A 22,182-nucleotide genomic window follows, 5' to 3' on the forward strand; every position below is an offset into this window, starting at 1 on the left:
GAATGCCGTGACAAAGTAATAAATTAAATTGATTAAAGAAGAAATAAAAGAAAACTAGAGGAAGCAAAATTGTTCTTTTGAAACTAAAAGAACTAAAATCACAAAATTAACAAATTAGATGGACTAATAAGTACCATCACACCTATTACAAATAGCTGTTAATTGAATCTATAATCTGCACACCCTTTAATTTATTAATACAGTACATGGAAATATAGAACTATATAATATTCCTCTAATCGCTAGCTTCATCGTCGTTAATCTCGTCAAGAATCACAATTAACGCTACTATGAAAGCGTAATCAACATTGGGATAAACCGTGACCATGAAATGGTCTTTATCAATTAAAACACTCTTTAGAGTGTGCTTTTTGTGCATCTGCAATAACATAGCAAATATAATTAATTAAAGCAGAATATATAAAATAAAATAAGATGAGTTTAAATTAATTACCTGGGCAACAATGTTGTTAGATTCACCAGCATAAACAATGCAAGATCGTTCCAACCAACTACCTTTGACCTTAAAATCACAAACATCTTCTTTTGTGTTACCAGCTAGAAAGACATCTAATTTGGTCTTAAATTGGATTAAGGAGGATCGCTTTAATGTAAATATAAGATCTTTAGCATCTGTGCTTTCACCCCTATAAGCTTCCCACCGATCATGCATAGTCACTATCTGCATCAATAATATCGAAACATTCAACTATATTTATTGTATTCATTGACCCATTGGAGTATGTGAACTTTAATGGATTACCCAATTGAGCTATATTAGCAAAACATATTCCAAATTAATAATGGGCAATGATTATTAAATAAGTAATTAGTTTGATAATAAACAGACTTATAAATTTTGACAGTAAAGTTAATATATTATACATTATAATTATTCTATGTATTTTTCACTTAAATAATTTTTTTATTTTCAATATTGATAAATATCAAATACCTAAACAATTATTTAACCAGTCATCTATGATAGGATTTCACATCATATTATTGATAATAATTATTTAATAAATAAAAAAAAGGAAGAAAATAAGAGAGAAAGAAAGTAGAATTACCTTCCGGCGTAGGGTGACGATGGGGTAACCGGCGGCATCAACCAAGACACGGCGATCACGGAGGGTTAAAAGAGAACCTTTAACTTTGAAAACAATGTTGCCGTTAACATCAGTGACGGTGAAGTTTCCGTCTGAAATGGTCATAACTTTTTTCACGACCGCAAGATCCAGTGGATACGGAGCACAATATTGAGGGCCGAATATTGCGGGTGAGGATGGCGGCATCATCGGAGCTGAGGCAGACGGTTGTGGTTGATTATAAGGATAAGCCATGATGATTGGATAATTGGATGATTGTGATCTATTTTCCCCTTTCTTATAAACTTGTTAGTATTTTTTTTTTATATAAATCTGAGGAATAGTATTAAATAGGATTTTTTTTTTCTGTGCGCGTGTGTGAGACTCTTAGCAAGTCTTTATGCAGCTAATAATATTGTTGGGTCAATTAACCACAAAGATTACCATATGTTGATAAATATATACTAGTTTTCAAATCAACCAAAGTTCGAGGTGTCAATTAACCACAAAGACTACCATATGAAGATATAAAAAAATTCGAGGTGTTTGCATATGTCGCTTACACAATATAAAAAAACAATTGCATTTAAAAAAAAATAGAACATTAAATTTTTAATTGTTAAATATATAGAACAAAAAATTAGATGGTTAAAGTCCTAGCTCTAACAAATGTTAATATGGTTAAGTTGGACATTTTACTTGAATTTGAATTTAAGACTTTATAGTTTTGTGTGAATTTATGGTGATATGTACTGTATCTTCTATGAATAAGAAAAAGACATTCAAAATCATTAATTAATATCTATAAACATATCCATAAAAAATGTAGGAGTAAGTTTAGAAGGTCAATCGAAAGGATATGCAAAATTGTACTAAAATACCAACAATGTGAATACATTACAATCATGTTTTAACCTTTGTCTTTTGTTGAACTTGATCTTACGGAACTCTGTTCAATAAGGTTATTGAATTTGTCTCTAATAAATTGTTGGAAGACGCGTCTGAAGTTTGTAATGACGAAATTTTAGGAGAATATAAGAAAGGTTTTGGAGGATATGAGATAGACTCAAGTGGTCCTTGTAACATTTCTATTACTTTACTCATTGATGGTCTATCTAATGGATTTGTTTGAATGCACCATAGACTAACCATAGTAGTCTTCCTTACCAAATCATTTTCTTCCTCAGAGTTAGCCAAACAATTGAGAGAGTTATTTAGCTCAAGATCTTTATAAATCAAATCTGGAAAATACATTTCAGTGGTATATGATCCTCCAGTGTCATAATTCTTTCTTCCTCCAATCATTTCTAACATTAACATACCGTAACTATATACATCTGACTTATGAGAAACTCCACCATACGATCTGCTAAATACTTCTGGTGCTATGTATCCTATTGTTCCTCTTGTGCCAAGTATGGACACGATACTATCATTCCTTTGGCATATTTTAGCTAGTCCAAAATCAGATATTTTTGGGCAAAAGTCTTCATTCAAAAGAATGTTTTGAGGTTTGATATCAAGATGCAAAATCCTTGAAATACATCCTTGATGCAGATATTCCAGTCCTCGAGCAATTCCGATTGCAATTTGATACAATTTGTTCCAATCTAAATTACAAATAGCATCAGGAAATCCATTTTTATAGATGAACTTATCTAGTGAACCATTAGGCATGAATTCATATATTAATGCTCTTTTGTTCTCATAACAAAAACCCAAAAGTGCGACGATATTTACATGTGACGTTCTACTAATACTAGCAACTTCATTTATGAATTCTTCTCCATTTCCCTTGGACTCATTTATAACTTTCACCGCCACTTGACGACCATCAGGTAAGTTTGCTTTGTACACAACACCATATCCTCCTTGACCTAGTTTATCTCGAAAAGAGTTTGTCATTCTTTTCACTTCTGCATATCTATATTGTTTTGCGACTGACAAATTATAGCTTTGAATGAAATCCTCCACATTATGACCAATAGATTTTGTTGTTTTCTTGAAGATCCATCTTTTAACCGAAATATGATACTTCTTGTGTTTAAAAATAATCACAATAAATATTACAATTCCAACACTCAACGTCGATGACACCGATGCCACTACTGCGTGTTTGAAAAAACAGTACAAATTAGTAAATAAAAAATAACTAACTTAATTTGTCAAATCTAAATATAATGTTAGTTTGTCTATTCCATAGAGTAAACTTCCAAATACATTATTCAATCTATGTCAAATTAATTTTTATGTCTTATGCCACCGTTTATTAAGAAAAATATATTTGGGTAAATTGAATTTCAACCGAGAGTTTCTATTTTTCTTTAGTTAAGGTTTTATAGCCAGATATTCGGGATTTTGAATCGATTCAATTTTAAGTAAAATTTATTAATCAGTTAAATTCAATAGTTAGTTAAGTAGTTAAATAAAACAAATTAACTATGTCTCGTAAGCAATATTCAATTGGTAGTTGCAAAAAATTTATCAGGTAGGAGTCTTTCTTAGAGCTCGAGATTTATTATTTCTCTACACTTAATGTCAACTTGTGAGTATAATCACTAGACTATTTGCCGATAAAAAAAAAATTTAATTATTATATATAATCATTTGTTAGTGGATGGAGAATAGTTAAACCTGGAAATATTATTTTAATTATAATTTTAATAAAATATTAATATTTATTTATTTATATTTACAATATTTACATCGATAAGCTTGGAAATATTTTGTTTAATAATTATTTTAAATTGAAATCTTTAATAAATTTTTCACATGTATTATTATTAAACGTATTTTTTTAGATACGCTACATGAGTGTAAATATTAGGGATGAACATCGGTCGGTTACGGTTGAAAAATTGTCATCCGAAGGCAAACCCAATAGCACGAACACTCATCCATTCTTGACCTTTATTTTTACGGTTATGGCGGATTTCGGGTCTAGCGGGTGGCGGGTTTCATTGGGTGGGTTGTTTCGGTTGCAGATCTTTAAACTACGTTTGATCATCTTTTTTCTCTAAGTCTATCCCATCATTTTGTTCACTTCCACGACATCCCATTCTTCGGCAACTTTAGACATGAAAAATGAAGTTATTCAATTTTACTTCACCAAAGTCACATTTTTATGGTTGGAATTTGTATACAGCCTAGGACTGTGAGACTGTGAGACTGTGTTTTATAGTTTGCATTCTTTTTAGCTTTTTTATCGTCAAATGGTGATGGTGCCAAATTAATGAAGTAAAAGAAAAGTTGTGATGGAGTATTCCCAGTTTGAAAATAGTATAGGGAATAGTTCCAAGTCCACATTTTGTGTGTCTCGAGAAAATACTCTTATTAAACACGGAGACAGGTTGCCTATACTCTTATTAAATAAAATAATAATATTTCTCGTTTTACAGTCAGATATAGGTTCCAATGGATGAACTTTTGAAATCCAAACCCGACCAAATAAACTCGTATCAACTCGATTTTTTCTATTTTCTCACCCGAAATCCAACTAAAACCGTGACTATTGACGAAATTTGGGTCGGACTACACGGATCACATACGGGTCCGGTGTTTTTGTCCACCCCTAGTAAATACTATTAATTAAACACTTGTGAGCTTTAATATTGCCAATGAAGTTGTTTTGCAAATAGTGGAATAAATTAATATCAAGGCAGAGCTTACCAAGCTTACATGAGTATAAGACAAGTGGTATAGAGTACATTTTGGTTGTAATGAAGTGAAGGGGTGGACTCAAATACTGAATGTTAGTAGTTGTGGGTGGGGGATAAAATATTTTCTACATGGAGGAGAACTACATGATGTGTTAAAGACTTAATGTCAACCATTATTATCAATCCTCCATGAATATAAGTCATGTGATATGTGGATAAAAAATGTCATATGAGATTCATTAAGAATATTTATAGATAGAAAATTCGGGTTGGTAATTTTCATTATAGTAAAAATGATTCATTAAGTTTGAATTTGTAATTAGGTTTTTTAATATATATGACAACAATTGCACATGATATCCAAATTAATTAATAACATTGGAACAAAATAAGGTTGAAATATATAATAGGTATACATACCTATAATCAAGAGTGCTCTAGGTGTTGTTTCAGATGGGCCTGCATGATGAGAATCAGTTGCATTTTCTCCTCCAATGTTTCTTCCAAGTAAAGGATTGCCTCTTGTAATTAACTTCACATTGGATGAAAATTTGGGAATTTGTCCTGATAAATTATTATCAGAAACATTAAGAAGCTGAAGTTGAGGCAAAGTTGTTAGACTGTGTGGTATTGAACCTGTCAAATTATTACCACCAATAGTTAAGTTAACTAAACTTTTTAATTTGGAAAATGAAGGAGAGATAGTTCCACCAAATCTCTGATTCTCAAAATCAATGCGTACAATCTTTCCACTATGACACGTAATCCACAACCCACCATTACAAACGTCGTTCCTTATTTCTGACAAAACAAAAGGATACCCAAAAGCTGCAAAAATTTCAAGCACAATTGTAGTCTGAGGATCACAAGGTCCAACATCGTTTCTACAAAATTTATTATTTTTCCAAGTTGCGTTAACACCTTCGTGAAACACAGGTATTGGTCCTTGAAGGGTATTGTCGTCCAAAGATATGTTTTTCAAAGTAGAGAGAGCAAACAATGAAGGTGGAACTAAACCAGATAAGAGATTTGAGTGAAGCTGCAAATCAAACAAATAAGTGCAATTGGACATATTAGGAATTTGACCCGTGAACAAGTTGTTGTGAAGCCACGCCTGAAACAAGAACTTCATGGATGATATTACTTCAATTGTATCTGTAAACCTATTCCATTCCCCCTGATCATTGAGTCGTAAATATCTTACTTTAGATTTTCCAAGGGATGGTGGCAGAGTTCCACTTATGTTGTTGTGAGAAAGAAAAATAGTATGCAAACTCGGAAACAAATCAAACATGTTGGACGGCAAGGAACCCATGAGATTTGTAGCTTCGAGATCGAGGGTATGCAACAACGAGAACTCCCTTAATTCCGTAGGAAATAACCATCGCAAGAGATTCAAGTTATTGCTAAGGTTGAGTGTTTGTAAATCTGTATTGTATTGTAACCATCCAAACCAACCCTCTGGGATTAAGGTGAAGTTGTTGTGACCAAGGTTCACAGTTTGAAGCGTGCGGAAGCCAACCAATTCAGGCACAGGACCGGTGAGTGAATTGTTGTGGAGATCTATGTGAGTTAGATTTTCGAGAGAGTTGAGATAGAGAGGAAGTGTTCCAGTGAGTGAGCTTGATGGAATAGAGATGGAGACAACTCGACTGGATTGACAAACGACGCCGTTCCATTTGCAGTGGGGAGTTGTGTGTGACCAGCCTGTGGGAGTTGGAGTAAATGCTTTGAGTAGTTCGAACATGTATTCTTCCTCTACGTCAATGGCGACTACTTTCATCAATAAGAGGATGAAAAAGTTTAATAATGTCTTCATGCTTACAACTACAACTGTAATTACTAATTAATAACAGAGTGCTAAGTCATGTATGTTGTTTGAATTAATGAATGTAAGATACAGCCTTATATTAAAATTTTAGTAAATAAATAATGATGCTTCGACTTCCCAAGTGTGTGTACGCGTCACAATCTGTCTAATTGTAGTCAAAGAAGGCACACGCATTTTTATTTTTTTTTCCGAACGACAAGGGTTTTATTTTGATTGGCTTTGTGACCCTATATTTTGGGATGAATAGCAGTTAAAATATTGCATTTGAATAACAGTCTTCTCGGTGCAGAGGACATAAGAAACAAATGAAGCTGCACGTGTTTTTATTTTAATTATTATATAATAAAAGTGATTAGCATGTGAAAGCATTACATTAGATACCTTTGTTCCTCAACCTCTTCAACCTGTACCCCACTTCTTCTGTTCCGCTTTTTTTCAATTTTTATTTTCCCCCTTTGCAACTCTAATTCTTTCTCTCTCGCTGTTTCATTCTGAAGATGGCGAAGCTTATCATTGCTTCTTGATCTGCTCTTTTCATCCTTATTTTTTCTCTTGGTCGATTCAACATACCAGGGTTGATATAGATATTACTGATTCGCAATTTGGTAAATTAAATCAGTAATTTAAAAAACTTGTATCTAGAATATTTATATAAGACAACTTCTACTTCTACGGTATCTGAAGAAAAATATTATACCATTTAAAGTTTATCGTTAACTCATTTATGTCAGTGTTATATTAAATGCATAAAATACAGTTTTAATTATTTTATTTAATTGATTCGTAATTTTGATCTTTATATTTTTAATTTCTCAATTTTAATTTTTTTATTTTAATTGATTCTTAATTTTAGTCTCTTTATTTTTAATTTCACAATTTTAGTACCTCTATTTCTTAAAATTGAGACATTTTGTCTTATCTAGAGATTTTAATTAATAATTAGTTAGTAATTTAAATTACTATTAATAATGTTATCATAATTATATTATTGTTTTTAAAATAAATAAATTACAAGATCAAATTATCAATTAAAATAACCATAATATGAAGTAATGGGTCTAAGATATATTTTACTTTTTAAACATTATTGTAATTTGTTGTATACCTCTATTTATTTTCTCAAAAGTATACATAAAATCACAATAATTTTTAAAAAGGTAAAAACATGAACTACAATTTTTTTTACAAACATGAACTATAATTTTTTTTAAAATAAGTCCAAGTAATCATTAAAAAAAATAAAACAATTTCGTAAGCCGAATCAATATTAATAGTTAAATATATAGGTAAGACAAAATGACTCAAATTTAAAAAATAGGATGATCAAAATTACGAAATTAGAAATAAAGGGACTAGAATTAAGAATCAGTTAAAATAGAGACACTAAAATTGCGAAATTAGAAATAAAGAAACAAAATTACGAATCAGTTAAAATAGGAGGACTAAAATTACGAAATTAAAAATAGAGTGACCAAAATTACGAAGTAATTAAAATAGGGGGTTTAAAATTGCATTTAAACCTATATTAAATGTTGATTAAATAAATCGTATTGATTGATGAAATTATATTAATTAAATATTGGTCGATGAATTTGATAATATTAAAACATATCAATTTAGAGATGTACCGTAAAAATTTCTTTAATATAAGAATTTAATTACAGTTTTAATTCCTTTACTTTTACTAATTCACAAAATTTGTCCCATTATTTTAAAAGTCGACAGTTTTGGTCTCTCACTCGAAATTTTGAACAAAAAAAAAAGACTATTGTACATATTTTAAATGTCGGGACATACAATTCTACGATATAGAACCATTTAGATGCATTAATTATTCACATGTCATTGATTAAATTACAAATATAAAAAATTCTAAAGTTGAAAGTTAAGTTTTTATGATGTTTAATTCTTATTTCATCGATATTATTCGTTCTACATCATCATATCGTATGTCACATTATTTAAAGCATGTCACATCACAATTTTTTAGTTAAAAAATTAAATAAATGAACTAAAATTGTTGACTTTTAAAATAGATGAATCAATTTTGTGAATCAATAAAAATAAAGGTAAAACTGCAATTATGTCTAATATATATGATTGAATAAATGTAAACACACATGTACTTTTCAAATGTGTCCACGTCACAGTGTATCGGTGCCCATTAAAATGAAGACTTTCAAAACAACGATCTAATACTAGGATCCACTCCCACTCTCCGCCAAGTTGAATCAGACTTTCTTACCACTTGTTAAGGAGTTTAGGGAGCACAAAAGCAACAACTGGACAAATGTTCCAAAATCTACGAGAGACTGTTGAAGTGACAATGTTGATCACAAGAAGGAGGAGTTTGAATTGTTAGGGAGTTTGATCTAGATTTAATTATTTTAAATCTTATTTAATTAATAAAATTGTTTATTATAAAAATTGAGGTGTTACATTAGGTATAAAAATTTGTCTCACATATTTTAAATATTTATCAATGACACAAATATTTATCCCATGATTTTTTATATTTATCATCGATAAATATTTATCTTGTATTGTTTTACACATGTTATAAATGTTTATCCCGTAAACACACTAATGATGATAAATATTAACCCCATTACTTTTAATATTTATCAACAACAAATAATTAATCACAATAGCGTGTCATGTCACCGAGTTTACATTGTGGTGGTGGGAGGAGGAAGGTTTGATAGAATATAAATCTCGTCTGGATTGATTGATTCAGGTGGGGTAAAAATGGCAAAATAAAAGGATTTTTTAGAGTAGGGGAAGAAGCTCTCGTAGCAATGAAGTAGATCCATTTTGATATTGGGGTTGAACATACCAAAAAGTAATCATTCTTTTCCCTTAGACACTATATATAAACACCAATAATCTACATCTGAGTTATGATTCAAGAACCACAACAAAACCAAGAATACCAATGCAATGAGAATAGATCAAAACTAATATAGCTTTCTAACTAAAGGTTGAGAATTTGGCAACTTGATCGATAAAAGGATTGAAATTGAAGAAGACACTAATTAAAAGGATAAAGAAACAAAAATAATATTATCTTTTGGCAAGTCTTTCTGTACCTAATAATTATTGGATCAACTAACCAGTAAACCCTAATGACCTTCCCATATGAGGTTGATAAACATATACACTATGGTTGAAATAAGCAAACACTTAGTTACATATATAGAAAAAATATGAATATACTGAAAATTTCCGGTAATTAGCATATCACTTAAAGACTATTAGTACCAAGAAATTTACCACTAGAAATAAATCAATAGGTTTTGAAGTTCAACCAAAGGATGTGCAAATTTTTGTACTCACACTATAATTATTACATTATAATCACATTTTCACTATTATCGTTGATAAACTAATTTGATTTTATGGAATTATTCTTCAGTAAAGATATTGAATTTGTCTCTAACAAATTGTTCGAAGATAGATATGAAGTTTGTAACGGTGGTCTTTCAGGAGAATATAATAAAGGCTTCGGAGGATATGGTACTGACTCAAGTGGTCCTTGTAGCATTTCTATTACTTTACTCATGGATGGTCTGTCTGATGGATTTGTTTGGATACACCATAGACTAACCATAATAATTTTTCTTACCATATCATTTTCTTCCTCTAGGTTTGTTAAGTCATTCACATGCTTATTACTAATTAGCTCAAGATCCTTATAAATCCAGTCTGTAAAGTACATTTCAGCAGTACTACATGACCCTCCAGTGTCATAATTCTTTCTGCCTCCTATCATTTCTAAAATCAACATGCCATAGCTATATACATCAGACTTGTGAGAAACACCACCAAACGATCGGCTGAATACTTCAGGAGCTATGAATCCTATAGTCCCTCTGGTGCCAAGTATGGACACAATACTATCCTTTCTTTGACATATCTTAGCTAGTCCAAAATCAGATATTTTTGGACAAAAGTCTTCGTCCAAAAGAATGTTTTGGGGTTTGATATCAAGATGTAAAATCCTTGAAATACATCCTTGATGGAGGTACTCTAATCCTCGAGCAATTCCAATTGCAATTTGGTACAATGTGTCCCAATCCAAATTACAAGTAACATCAGGAAATCCACTTTTATGAATGAACTTATCTAGTGAACCATTGGACATGAATTCGTATATTAGTGCTCTTTTGTTCTCATAACAAAAACCCAAAAGTGAGACAATGTTCACATGTGATGTTCTACTAATGCTAGCAACTTCATTTATGAATTCTTCTCCATTTCCCTTAGATTCGTTTATTACTTTAACTGCTACTTGACGACCATCAGGTAATCTTGCTTTGTAAACAACCCCATATCCTCCTTGACCTAATTTATCTCGGAAAGAGTTTGTCATTCTTTTCACTTCTGCATATCTATATTGTTTTGCCACTGATAAATTATAACTTTGTATAAAATCCTCCACATTGTCGTCAGGAAATTTGATTGTTTTCTTGAAGATCAATCCTTTTAACAAAATATGATACCTCTTATATTTACAGATAATAATCACAATAAATATTACAATTCCAACACTAAATATTGCTGCCCCTGCATGTTTGCAAATAATTGATCATAATTATTAGCAATAATAATTGTATTACCACAAAAGTGAAAATAAAATAAGTAACTTAAATTGTTAAATTTAAATATAATATCATTTATCTATTTTATTGTGTAAACTATCAAATACAATGCTTCATATAAATAAAACTTCGGTTCATAGAGGAAATGAGACTCTAAATAATTTGGAGTTCAAACACGAGGGAAGGAAAGTTTAACTAACGATTGTTGTAACATAAGATTGAATGTATATGTTTCAGATTGATTTGATAAAGTTTATTAATTATTTGAGTTCAACCACTTGATTAAATAAATAGAACTATTTTGAAATTATATTTAAACATATTTTAATATAAAATTCAAATTGTTTTTATTAGAAACTTTGTATAAACTTCAAAACTTTATGTAGAAATGGATGAACCAAAAAATTTCATGCCTTCATTTGAAATGAGAAGGAATATTTATTAACTCTTTCATAGTTAAAATTTTTTTATCACATTAAGGTGTGTTTGGTTGGAGGAATTTGTAAGGTAAGGGGGAGAGAAGAGTATTTTGTTTGTGTTTGGTTCAAAATTTAAGAGGAGAGCGGAAATATTTAAAATCTCTCTTTTAAGTCGTTTTTGCTTTTCCTCTATTTTAGGAGGAGAGGATGAGAACCAAACAACTCTACAACCATTTAAAATCTATCTTTAAAAATTTGTTAGATTAAATTAATATCATGCACAAATTACCAATCTTACATTTTTATTTTATTTTATTTTAATCTTCGAATTTTCAAGGAAGCATGTCTTAATAAATTGGAGTTTGATAGAGAAATAGTATAATCTGGTAAATAAATATTTAAGTTATAATTAATATTTGAGTTCTCCCAACCAATTCCCATAACTAAAATTCATTAATCACTATTTTTAACACTTGCGCACGATGTCTAAATTAATTAAGAACATTAGAACAAAATAAGGTTGAAATATATAATGGGTATACATACCTGCAATCCCGAGTGGTCTAAATGATTTTCTAGATGGGCCTCCTTGATCAGAAGCAGTTGTATTTTCTCCTCCACTGTCTCTCCCAAGTAAGGGATTGCCTCTTGTAATTAACCTCACCTTGGATGAAAATTTGGGAATTTGTCCTGATAAATTATTATTGGAAACATCAAGAAGCTGAAGTTGAGGCAAAGTTGTTAGACTGTGTGGTATTGAACCTGTCAAATTATTACCACCAATAGTTATGTTCACTAAACTTTTTAATTTGGAAAATGCAGGAGAGATAGTTCCACCATATTGACGATCCTCCATATCAATGCCCACAACCTTCCCTCTTTGACACGTAGTCAATATCCCACCGATGCAATCTCCGTTGCTACTATTTAACAAAATAACAGGAAACCCAAAATCTGCTAAAATATCAAGAAAAATTGTAGTCAGAGGATCGCAAGGTCCAACATCACTTCGACAAAAGGAATTATTTTCCCAAGTTGCCTTAACACCTTTGTGAAACACAGGTATTGGTCCTTGAAGTAGATTGTTGTCCAAAGATATGTTTTTCAAAGTAGAGAGAGCGAACAACGAAGGTGGAACTAAACCACATAAGGAATTTGAGTGAAGTTGGAGATCAAACAAATAAGTGCAATTGGACATATTTGGAATCTGACCCGAGAACAAGTTGTTGTGAAGCCAAGCTTGAGACAAAAACTTCATGGATGATATTACTTCAATTGTACCTGTAAATCCATTCCATGTCCCCTGATCATTGAGCCGTAAATATCTTACTTTAGATTTCCCAAGATTCGGAGGCAGAGTTCCAGTTATGTTGTTGTAAGAAAGAAAAACAGTATTCAAATTTGGAAACATATCAAACATGTCAGACGGCAAGAAACCTATGATATTTGTAGCTTCAAGATCAAGAGTATGCAACGACGAGAACCCGCTTAAATCTGTAGGAAGTAACCATCGCAAGAGATTCAAGTTATTGCTAAGGTTGAGTGTTTGTAAATCTGCATTGTATCGTAACCCTCCAAACCAACCCTCTGGAATTAAGTTGAAGTTGTTGTGACCAAGGTACACAGTTTGGATTGCGTAGACGCCAAACATATCAGGCACAGCACCAGTGAGTGAATTGTTGTGGAGATCCAAGTGGGTGAGATTTGCTAGAGAGCTGAGATCGGGAGGGAGTACCCCGGAGAGTGAGCTTGATGGGAGAGAGATGGAGATAACTCGTCTGGATCGACAAACGACACCGTTCCAATTGCAATAGGAGACATTGTGAGACCAACCTGTAGGAGTTGGGGTCAATGCTTTTAAAAGTTTAGACATGTAATCTGCCTCTTCGTCTGCATTAATGCCAACTAAGAGGATGGAAAACAAAAGCAGAAGAGATTGTTGTTGAGGTAATATCTTCATGATTAATTAGTACAATAGTATAGTTACTAGCACACTAAGAACTGTATATTGATTGATGCCTAAATTCCCTAGTTCACTGCTAAAGCAAGGAGTAATACCATCGTTAAATTGAATTTAATAGACAACCTCGGTCTAAGTGTGGTCAAACAAGGTAGGCAATGCGTGTTTTCGTTAAATAATAATTGTAATTATTATTAGTAAAAAATTGTCTCCACCAAAACTTTAAAATTTAAAAGGGTAAAGGTAGTGCACTCATCTAATTTTCTAATCATTTATTATATCATATCTCATTATATTATTTTTAAATGAATGAGTTATTTAACTATTAATGTTATGGCAAATAATGATAGAATCCAATATAGAATTATTTTATATTTTTAATTTTATTTTTATTTATCTCACACCAAAAATAAAAAATTTAAAAATTGTCTCACAACGTGTAGCATGTGAATGTGAAGCACGATACATATGAAAAGTTATTCCTTTCACTAAATCTTAAAAAATGACACTTATAAAATGTGGGGATGATATTTGGAAATATGGTCCAAAATAATATTTGTATGTCATTTAGCCACTACACTCTATTCATAGTTTATTAAAATCGATCGTTAAGTTCTAATTCAACTTGAATATACCGATTTATTAAATTGTACATTTTATCATAGATTCCTAAAATAAAATAAATAAATAAAAATCAAGATCGCTAATTACTTTATATAATCTGAAGTATTGCACAGGACTTCAAAATTATTAGATCTTCAATTTTCTTATTTATAATAATTATGACATATTGATTAAAAGATTCTATGTAATAAAAAAAATATCTAAATTCAATAAGATTTAATTTATTGCAGAGAAAAGAACTCATTGCATTAGACTTTATTTAATTCTATAAGAATTTTTAGTTAGTGAATAGGTTCACCACAACAAAAAAATGTCATAGGATTAAGAAGTTTGTTTTGACAAAAAAAATGTTGTTATTTAGTTTTAATTTAAATATACTTTTTGTCCTTACAATTATAGTTTTTTATTTTATTTTGGTTCTATTAAGTTATTTTGTTTGGTTAATATTCCTATAAATATAGTTTAATTCTAAAATAGTCATTCCATCTAATTTATGTTATAAAAACTGTAACACTGTTAAAATATAATGATTTTTTAACAAAAAAATTCACATATAATTAATTTATAATATTTTTTAACTTAAAATTAATGTCAAATTGTTTCAGTCTTCTTCTCTAAAAAAAAGCTAAATCATGTCTTCTTCTTCATCATTTCGGTCATCGTTTCAGCCCTCTTCATCGTTTTGGTCCTCTTCCTCATCATAATTCACATTACCGTCACCAACATTTTATCCATTTGAGATTAATCACCGTATTCAAATTTAAATTCATCGTTACAATAATCTTTTTCTTTATTTAGTGGTACTTGTTGGACAATGGTGGGTTCTAAAATTTGCTATGAGTTTTTCTTCTTAGCGTGGAAATTAATTTTTTTTAGGGGAGTATATGAAAAAGTCCAAAAGTGGGAGTAAAATTTGGTTGTAGAGGGAGGAGAGAAAAAGAAGAAAGTTTTTGTCTTAGACCTAGTAATGGTAAGTGGTGATGAAAGAATTTGCGAGATGGCGACTTACTAAGTGAGAATGTGTAGGAATCCACATGCCCTTGTTAAGGAAATACAACCGCATCGTCTACGTCGTATTCACCGAGTAAACAATGTGGAATTGGACACACCATATAGGAGATTATTGTAATAAAAAAAGTTATTTTATTTTCACTTATTTTGTATTTGTATTTGCATTTTTATTTTTAATATTTAATTAAATTTTGTTATTTTTATGGGTTCCATTATATTAAATTTTTTAATATTTATTTAATGAAAATAAAATTTAATTAGATAATTATTATAAAAATAATTAATTTTTTATTTATTTATTTCATTATAATAATAATTAATGAAACTTACCTTAATTATTTAATTAAAATAATTATTATTTTATTAAAATAAAAAAGTAAAGTATTTGCTTATTGTTTTGAAAGAGAAGAATAATATGCGGTATTTTTCCATGCTTACTGTAATATTGCGTTTTTTCGAAACATTAATTAACGAAATTCTAAACGTAAAGAGACAAATTTATTTTGTTTATAAGATCATCTTATATAGTCATTTACTTTAAAACCAATTAATAACTTATTCAGTTGTATTTTCAAAAATAATAAATCCGAGTATTCGAAATTACAAAAAATAAATTTAATGTGTGAAACAAAAGAAACTTCTAAAGTCAAAACTCTTGACATTTTACTACCCAAAAATAAATCATAGTTAGCCATAACCCTGGACACTTATGGAAAACTCTCACAACAAGTCTAACACCAATACAAAAGTATATCGGAGCCTCCAATTGTATGTTGTTGTGCTTCCTCACATTTCTCCTCTTAGGTTGGTTAGGTTGGTCCACGGCATTATTCGCTCAAGTAATACTACGTGTGACGTCTTGTCAAATGTAAGGGTTATCTTCAAATAACAAACACATAGCAAATAGGCATGCATATTTATTTATTATTGCAAAAATATAAATTAATCACATATTTCATTTAACAATTAAAATCACAAAGCACAAAAGATACAAATCAACCAAAATGTACAAGTCTTATTTGTTAGACTATCTGTCAATACATAATTTCGAAATATCATCATCATGTAGAGCAAAAAGTCCATCCATTGGACAATGTCCCACCGTTGGAAGAATAGTCTTTAGAGTTTTATGTTCAATACTCTACTATTGAGTATTTTTCTGAATCACATTGTCCTTTCGAGGAATTGTCGTCACATACTCGCAACTAAGTCCAATCAACCAATGCATGCATGAATGTCATCACCTTAGTAAGTAACAAGACAAATAAAGTAACAAGACATTGTATTACTGTTGAGAATTTAATGGTTGGGTTGAGTCTCATTCATCAAATTTTCTTCTTTTCCTAAAAATAGTACTGATCTTTTGTCTAGCTATACCCCCATCATAAAGAAACACCTAATCATAACAATGAAAAACATTATTACTCCAAATCCAGCAACTGAAACACCTAAATTTATATATGTAAAGAACGGATAAATAATTTTCATCAATTTTTTAATGAAAACAATAAATGCCACCATAATGTGAGATGAGAAACATTGATCAAAGGTACCCATTTGAACCTACAATTCAAAAATCAAATTAGATGGAACTTATAATAATTGTGCATTTTCTTCAAGAGAAATTGGAATATATTCTCTTATTGCTTTTTTTTTTTATATATATATATATAAGCCAATGTTAGTAATTAATCAAATTAGTATTCGAGATTGAATTTGAGACTTCCTACATGAAACTCCTTTAACGTTTTTTTAGCTTATTAATCAAATAAAATCAATTTACAAAATCAATTAAGAAGTGAACTCAAGTAAAATAAAGATTAAGACATGTGATGAATTCATACTAAAAGCAATACAATTATATTTTTTATATTAAAAAAAATCAAGAACAAAATCAAGGCAGACAATTCAATCAGTTAATTAAAATGTCAGTTCTTTATTTCATCTACCGGATTCAATATATCACTCAAATCCTAATTCTATAAAAATAATTGTTTCTTTATACTAAAACAAGAACTCTAATTCCTATTGAACAAAAAATAAACTCTAATTTCTTATGTGAGATTAACGAGAAAAAAGCATTAATATCAAGATTTCTATCATTGCAGTAAACATTCAATAATTTTCCATAGCCTAAAGGATCGCAAGATCCCCAATTTCATAGCAAAAATGACCCTAAAGGTGACTAAGTCTCCCAACGCATTGAGAAGAGGGATGTTGAATATGAAATACCAAGAATCAAAATTAAGTAAATTAATTAAATAATTACAAAGATCTATTGAAATCCACTCAACCTAACAAATGGGTTTAATTCAACATAATAACAACATAAACCATTAAGAAAGTAAAGAGAAGTGCAAAGAAATTAATGTACAAACTAAGGTAGTCAAGCGTCTACTATACAAATACAATGAATGAGACTCAACTCAACCATTAAATTCTCAACAGTAATACAATGAATATGATCTAGTGAATTCAGAATTCATGATTTCTTTCTGTCTGCACTTTTTCCATGCATCATGATAAGAAGCTGGTTGACAAAACTATGATAAACTAGAAAATTTCTAAATAATTCAATACTCAACAAAAAACTTTAAGTACATAAATTATCCAACAGACGCTGGAAAAACATAAGAAATATAAGTGTCCCCCAAAAGAAAATTTAGAGCAAGTATAATGTGACATTATCTCATTTTCTACTACAGATCGCGATACTAAAAAAACACTATCCAACTTCAATTTCACTTCTCTGCTTCTAATCTTAACAAATGACTTACTGAGTTCATATTGATATTAATTTTACTATATGATACTATTTAGCTCATTCAAACTTGCATATACTGCTTAAATATCAATAACAACATACACTAAACCATACACCTGGGATATTGATATTGATGTAATCACCATTGAGAATTCTATCATATCATATGAAAAGTTGTTCCATTCACCAAATCATGGAAACATGACATTGATAGCCTAAAGTGTGGGGCAATATTTGGAAATATGGTCAAAAATAATATTTGCCAAGTCATTTTGCCGCTCCAATAACTATAATTATATTTTATTGATTTTGAAGTTTAACAAAATGATTACAAATGTTGCATGCCATAACCAATTATACACAAGTTACAATTATTTCATTTTTGCAGTTGTTAGACTAATACAAAATTTGATTTATAGAATAACTATTTTGATACTGTAATTGAATTTGTCTCGTCCAGACTCGATGAAGACATACATGAAAGTTGTAGTGGTGGCCTTTCAGGAGAAAATAACACAGGCTTTGGAGGAGAAGACACCGATGAAAGTGGTCCATGTAGCATTTCTATTACTTTATTAATTGGTGGTCTATCTAATGGATTCGTTTGAATGCACCATAGACTCACCAAAGTAATTTTTCTAACCATATCATTTTCTTCCTCTGAGATTGTCAAACCATTTAAAAGAGTATTATTACCTTTATCAAGATCCTTATAAATCCAATCTGGAAAATACATTTCAGAAGTACACGATCCTCCAGTATCATAATTCTTTCTTCCTCCAATCATTTCAAGAATCAACATGCCGTAACTATACACATCCGACTTGTGAGAAATTCCACCAAATGCTCTACTAAATACTTCTGGTGCCATATATCCTATAGTTCCCCTTGTCCCTGGTATTGACACAATACTCTCCTTCTTTTGGCATATTTTAGCCAATCCAAAATCAGATATTTTTGGACAAAAATCTTCATCCAAAAGAATGTTTTGGGGCTTGATATCAAGATGTAAAATCTTTGAAGTACATCCCTGATGCAAGTACTCTAGTCCTCTAGCAATGCCAATTGCAATTTGGAACAACTTATTCCAATTGAAATCACAAATAGCATCAGTAAACCCACTTTTATAGATGAATTTATCCAATGATCCATTGGGCATATATTCATAAAGTAATACTCTTTTGTTCATCTCATAACAAAAACCTAAAAGTGAAACAATGTTTGTGTGTGATGTTCTACTAATGCTGGCAACTTCATTTATGAACTCTTCTCCATTTCCCTTGTATTCATTGATTACTTTCACTGCCACATGACAACCATCAGGTAAATTTGCTTTATACACAATGCCATATCCTCCTTGACCTAATTTATTTCTAAATGAGTTTGTGATCTTTTTTATTTCTGTATAACTATATCTTCTTGTCGCTGATAAATTATAACTTCTCATGAAAACCTCCACATTGTTTTCAACAAATTTTCTTCTTTTCCAAACAATGGTACTCTTTTGGTTATGTATACCTCTTTTAAGGTGACAAGTAATCATAACAATAAAGAAAGTTGTTATTCCAAATCCAGCCAGTGAAGCACCTGATTTTATTTATGCAAAGAACAGGTAAACAATTGTCATCAATTTTTTTATATAAAAATAATAAATGCCACCATGATGTTGGATGAGAATCATTGTTCATTGAAATTGATATTGTTTATTAGTGTTACCTATCACAATAAACCTCCAGTTCTGTTTTGAACCTACAATTTAAAAATTAAATTAGATACAACTTATAATAATCATGCATTGTCTTGAAGAGAGATTATCTTATACTTTCTCATCGATTTGTATCTTGTAGCAGCAATGAAGATAAATGGTCTACACAACTTTGTGCAGGCTACTATTGCACACTTTGATGATCACTCACTAGATCATTGGTGCATCTTGACAGATTTTTTTATTTTATTTTATTTAATACAAACATGTTTTTTTATGTTAAATGTCTCACTTCTATCAGCTGGATCGAAGAATAAGAGTGTCAAAGCTCGCACACACACACATATACCCAATAGTATGGAAACTTTGGGAATGTTGGATTTTAATACAATTTCAATACCTGCACGCTCAGGTCTAGCATGATCCTGAATTAAATTTCCACGTTGTTAACTTTAATCTGACTCTAATATCATGTTAAATGTATTTTGATGAATAATTAGACATTTTTAGATAATGAAATTGTAAGAATTGGTGAATTTAATCACACAAATTTGCGAAATAAAAAATTTAATCTCTTAAATTATAAAAGATCAATCAATTCCGTCCTTTTTTCAAAACATTCCTTAGTAAATATTCCTCAAAACTAATAAAACACATTCACATTGACATGCATCAAAATAATCCCAAAATCTCTGACTGTGGTATAAAATTTGAAAACTGACTAAACTGGTTTATATTTTTCAATTTACAGTTCTAAATTGTTATTTCGTAAATTAAAATGATAAAACTGATTGACTCTCACAATTTCAATAACTAAAATGTCTATTTATTTAGTTTTGATGTCACTCTCAAAAGTTAATTCAAAGATGAGAGTGTCCAAGTACATATTAGCGTGAAGTCTTAGCAATATAAGACTTCAATTTCCATGCTTATGCCTAGTATGAGTTTGGGATTAAATTCTTTCATTGTCATCCTTAACCCAGCTGTGATAGACTGATACTATATTAAATTAGTTTAGATCTCATTTCTAAAAGCTACTTCACATAGGAGGGTATCAAAGCACATATATACATGAAACCTCTAAAATTAGAGTACGGCAGCAGTAGCTGCCTGCAATTTAGAACCATTAGTCATAGAAACAAACATATTTCGGAGTTGGAGAAAGTGATTATATAATATTATTGACATACTTGAGGTTGATGCCTTTTCTGAATTGCATGAAGTTTTATCAGGTCCATCCTTACAGAAACATCTTAATTCAGTTCCTCCATCGTTGCCACACACTCCACCACTTCCAACGCACGCGTCACATTCCGGAGAGTTTACGGTCCATCTCAACTCAAAACCTTTTTTTAATGCTTCTTCTAATCCACTACCAGATGCAATTTGTGAAGTAAAGGTATCCAAAATGGGAATGACGACAATAACACTTGGACTACATATGGTGGAATACAAAGTAGGATCAACAACGGTGTAGACAACAAATTTAGTATTTTGGCAGTCAACACTATGAAACATATTCGATGGGTCTCCATTTGCAACACAGTTATATAACAGAGTCACGTTTGAAACACCGCTAAATCGTTGAAACTGACCAGTGTTATCGAATGTGCTGTTACTGTAATTGTTATTAACAGCACAAACATCGCCACTCGAGTAATCTTCTCTAGCTACAGTCAGTTTCTTTGTTGTATTTTCCCAATCAAGAATACGGTATTTCACGTTTTTAATTGTTATCTTCGGCACTTTTCCTTCGCAAGTGACCTCTGTATTAGAATCACCACCGCAATATTTCGCTCTGTTTTCTCCCCAGAACGGATACTTGAGGTTTGGGACACTGCTTTCGCAGTCAAAAGCGGTGTTACAGTTTGTGTATAGGGGATCATCTTTGCAAATACATGTTGGAATATTCATGATTGAGATCATCAAAAGTGCTACGGAATAATAAAAGAAAATAATATTGGAAGAAGATTGATGATGAAACAGAGGCTTCATTCTTGCGCTAGAATTAGAACAACGGAGTTATTACTCGAAAGAGTCTTAATAGGATTGGTTTAAGTGAGATAAAAAATACTCCAAAACAAAATCTTAAATATTAGTCACAAAGTTAACGAGTTATTTAATGCTATTATTTTTAATATATTCTTTATTTAATTCAAAATTTTAATATTTATATTAGAATATTTAACATTAAAAATAAATAATTTAGTAAGTTTAATTTATATTTTACAGGAAATTTTAAAAAATAGTTATATTTAACTATATTTTTAAATGCTAAACAAAATTATTTTTTTCTTTATATTGATTAAGTCAGCTTAGACCTAGTAATAACAATGGGAGTTGATTCAACTCCCCCTTTCACTTTCATGTCTAAACGCGCTTGATAATTTCCACACTTTGGATGTTTCTAGGAAACTACAATGTTGAATTTTAATAATGAACTGTGTTTTAGTCCTACTGTTTGTGCTACTACTACTAGTCAAAGAGTGATAATAATGAGTTTATTTTTTGTATGGATTT

General features: G+C 30.4%; 4 protein-coding genes across 6 annotated transcripts; all 4 read right to left on the reverse strand.

Moving 5' to 3' along the window:
• Positions 1–3: 3 nt before the first annotated feature.
• On the reverse strand, positions 4–1,343 carry LOC101489271 (protein LURP-one-related 10-like). The gene is made up of 3 exons (XM_004492900.4): positions 1,071–1,343; positions 455–682; positions 4–379 (listed from the first exon to the last, which is right to left on the reverse strand). The coding sequence occupies exons 1-3, from the start codon at positions 1,341–1,343 to the stop codon at positions 236–238; spliced, it is 645 nt and encodes a 214-aa protein (XP_004492957.1). The 3' UTR covers positions 4–235.
• LOC101497374 (uncharacterized) lies at positions 1,320–7,188 on the reverse strand. Of its 2 annotated transcripts, XM_073366796.1 has the most exons (3): positions 6,960–7,188; positions 5,168–6,520; positions 1,320–3,196 (listed from the first exon to the last, which is right to left on the reverse strand). In XM_073366796.1, the coding sequence occupies exons 2-3, from the start codon at positions 6,492–6,494 to the stop codon at positions 2,028–2,030; spliced, it is 2,496 nt and encodes an 831-aa protein (XP_073222897.1). In that variant the 5' UTR covers positions 6,495–6,520; positions 6,960–7,188; the 3' UTR covers positions 1,320–2,027. The 2 variants fall into 2 exon arrangements, with proteins under 2 accessions (XP_073222897.1, XP_012569098.1); XM_012713644.3 differs by lacking the exon at positions 6,960–7,188 and having other exon boundaries at positions 5,168–6,696.
• Positions 7,189–9,789: 2,601 nt separating this feature from the next.
• On the reverse strand, positions 9,790–13,663 carry LOC101489592 (receptor-like kinase TMK4). Its single transcript, XM_004492901.4, has 2 exons — positions 12,145–13,663; positions 9,790–11,144 (listed from the first exon to the last, which is right to left on the reverse strand). Exons 1-2 carry the CDS (start codon positions 13,556–13,558, stop codon positions 9,964–9,966), a joined length of 2,595 nt encoding a protein of 864 aa, XP_004492958.1. The 5' UTR covers positions 13,559–13,663; the 3' UTR covers positions 9,790–9,963.
• A 4,564-nt stretch (positions 13,664–18,227) lies between these two features.
• Positions 18,228–21,730, reverse strand: LOC101489912 (LEAF RUST 10 DISEASE-RESISTANCE LOCUS RECEPTOR-LIKE PROTEIN KINASE-like 2.4). Of its 2 annotated transcripts, XM_004492902.4 has the most exons (3): positions 20,853–21,730; positions 19,674–19,706; positions 18,228–19,544 (listed from the first exon to the last, which is right to left on the reverse strand). In XM_004492902.4, exons 1-3 carry the CDS (start codon positions 21,655–21,657, stop codon positions 18,382–18,384), a joined length of 2,001 nt encoding a protein of 666 aa, XP_004492959.1. In that variant the 5' UTR covers positions 21,658–21,730; the 3' UTR covers positions 18,228–18,381. The 2 variants fall into 2 exon arrangements, with proteins under 2 accessions (XP_004492959.1, XP_004492960.1); XM_004492903.4 differs by lacking the exon at positions 19,674–19,706.
• Positions 21,731–22,182: the final 452 nt, after the last annotated feature.

The sequence above is a fragment of the Cicer arietinum genome, chromosome 3, assembly GCF_000331145.2.
Source record: "Cicer arietinum cultivar CDC Frontier isolate Library 1 chromosome 3, Cicar.CDCFrontier_v2.0, whole genome shotgun sequence".
In the NCBI taxonomy this organism is placed as follows: Eukaryota; Viridiplantae; Streptophyta; class Magnoliopsida; order Fabales; family Fabaceae; genus Cicer; species Cicer arietinum.

What these genes read in the sequence shown, in the direction of transcription:
- LOC101489912 (XM_004492902.4), bottom strand. Translation starts at nt 21,657, where the DNA reads ATGAAGCCTCTGTTTCATCATCAATCTTCTTCCAATATTATTTTCTTT. An exon ending in AGAAAAGGCATCAACCTCAA is followed by an intron (nt 19,707 to 20,852) that starts GTATGTCAATAA and finishes TTTAAATTGTAG; the next exon opens with GTTCAAAACAGAACTGGAGG. An exon ending in CTGGAGGTTTATTGTGATAG is followed by an intron (nt 19,545 to 19,673) that starts GTAACACTAATA and finishes AAATAAAATCAG; the next exon opens with GTGCTTCACTGGCTGGATTT.
- LOC101489592 (XM_004492901.4), bottom strand. Translation starts at nt 13,558, where the DNA reads ATGAAGATATTACCTCAACAACAATCTCTTCTGCTTTTGTTTTCCATC. An exon ending in TAGACCACTCGGGATTGCAG is followed by an intron (nt 11,145 to 12,144) that starts GTATGTATACCC and finishes GCAAACATGCAG; the next exon opens with GGGCAGCAATATTTAGTGTT.
- LOC101497374 (XM_012713644.3), bottom strand. Translation starts at nt 6,566, where the DNA reads ATGAAGACATTATTAAACTTTTTCATCCTCTTATTGATGAAAGTAGTC. An exon ending in TAGAGCACTCTTGATTATAG is followed by an intron (nt 3,197 to 5,167) that starts GTATGTATACCT and finishes TCAAACACGCAG; the next exon opens with TAGTGGCATCGGTGTCATCG.
- LOC101489271 (XM_004492900.4), bottom strand. Translation starts at nt 1,343, where the DNA reads ATGGCTTATCCTTATAATCAACCACAACCGTCTGCCTCAGCTCCGATG. An exon ending in TCGTCACCCTACGCCGGAAG is followed by an intron (nt 683 to 1,070) that starts GTAATTCTACTT and finishes TTATTGATGCAG; the next exon opens with ATAGTGACTATGCATGATCG. An exon ending in CTAACAACATTGTTGCCCAG is followed by an intron (nt 380 to 454) that starts GTAATTAATTTA and finishes ATGTTATTGCAG; the next exon opens with ATGCACAAAAAGCACACTCT.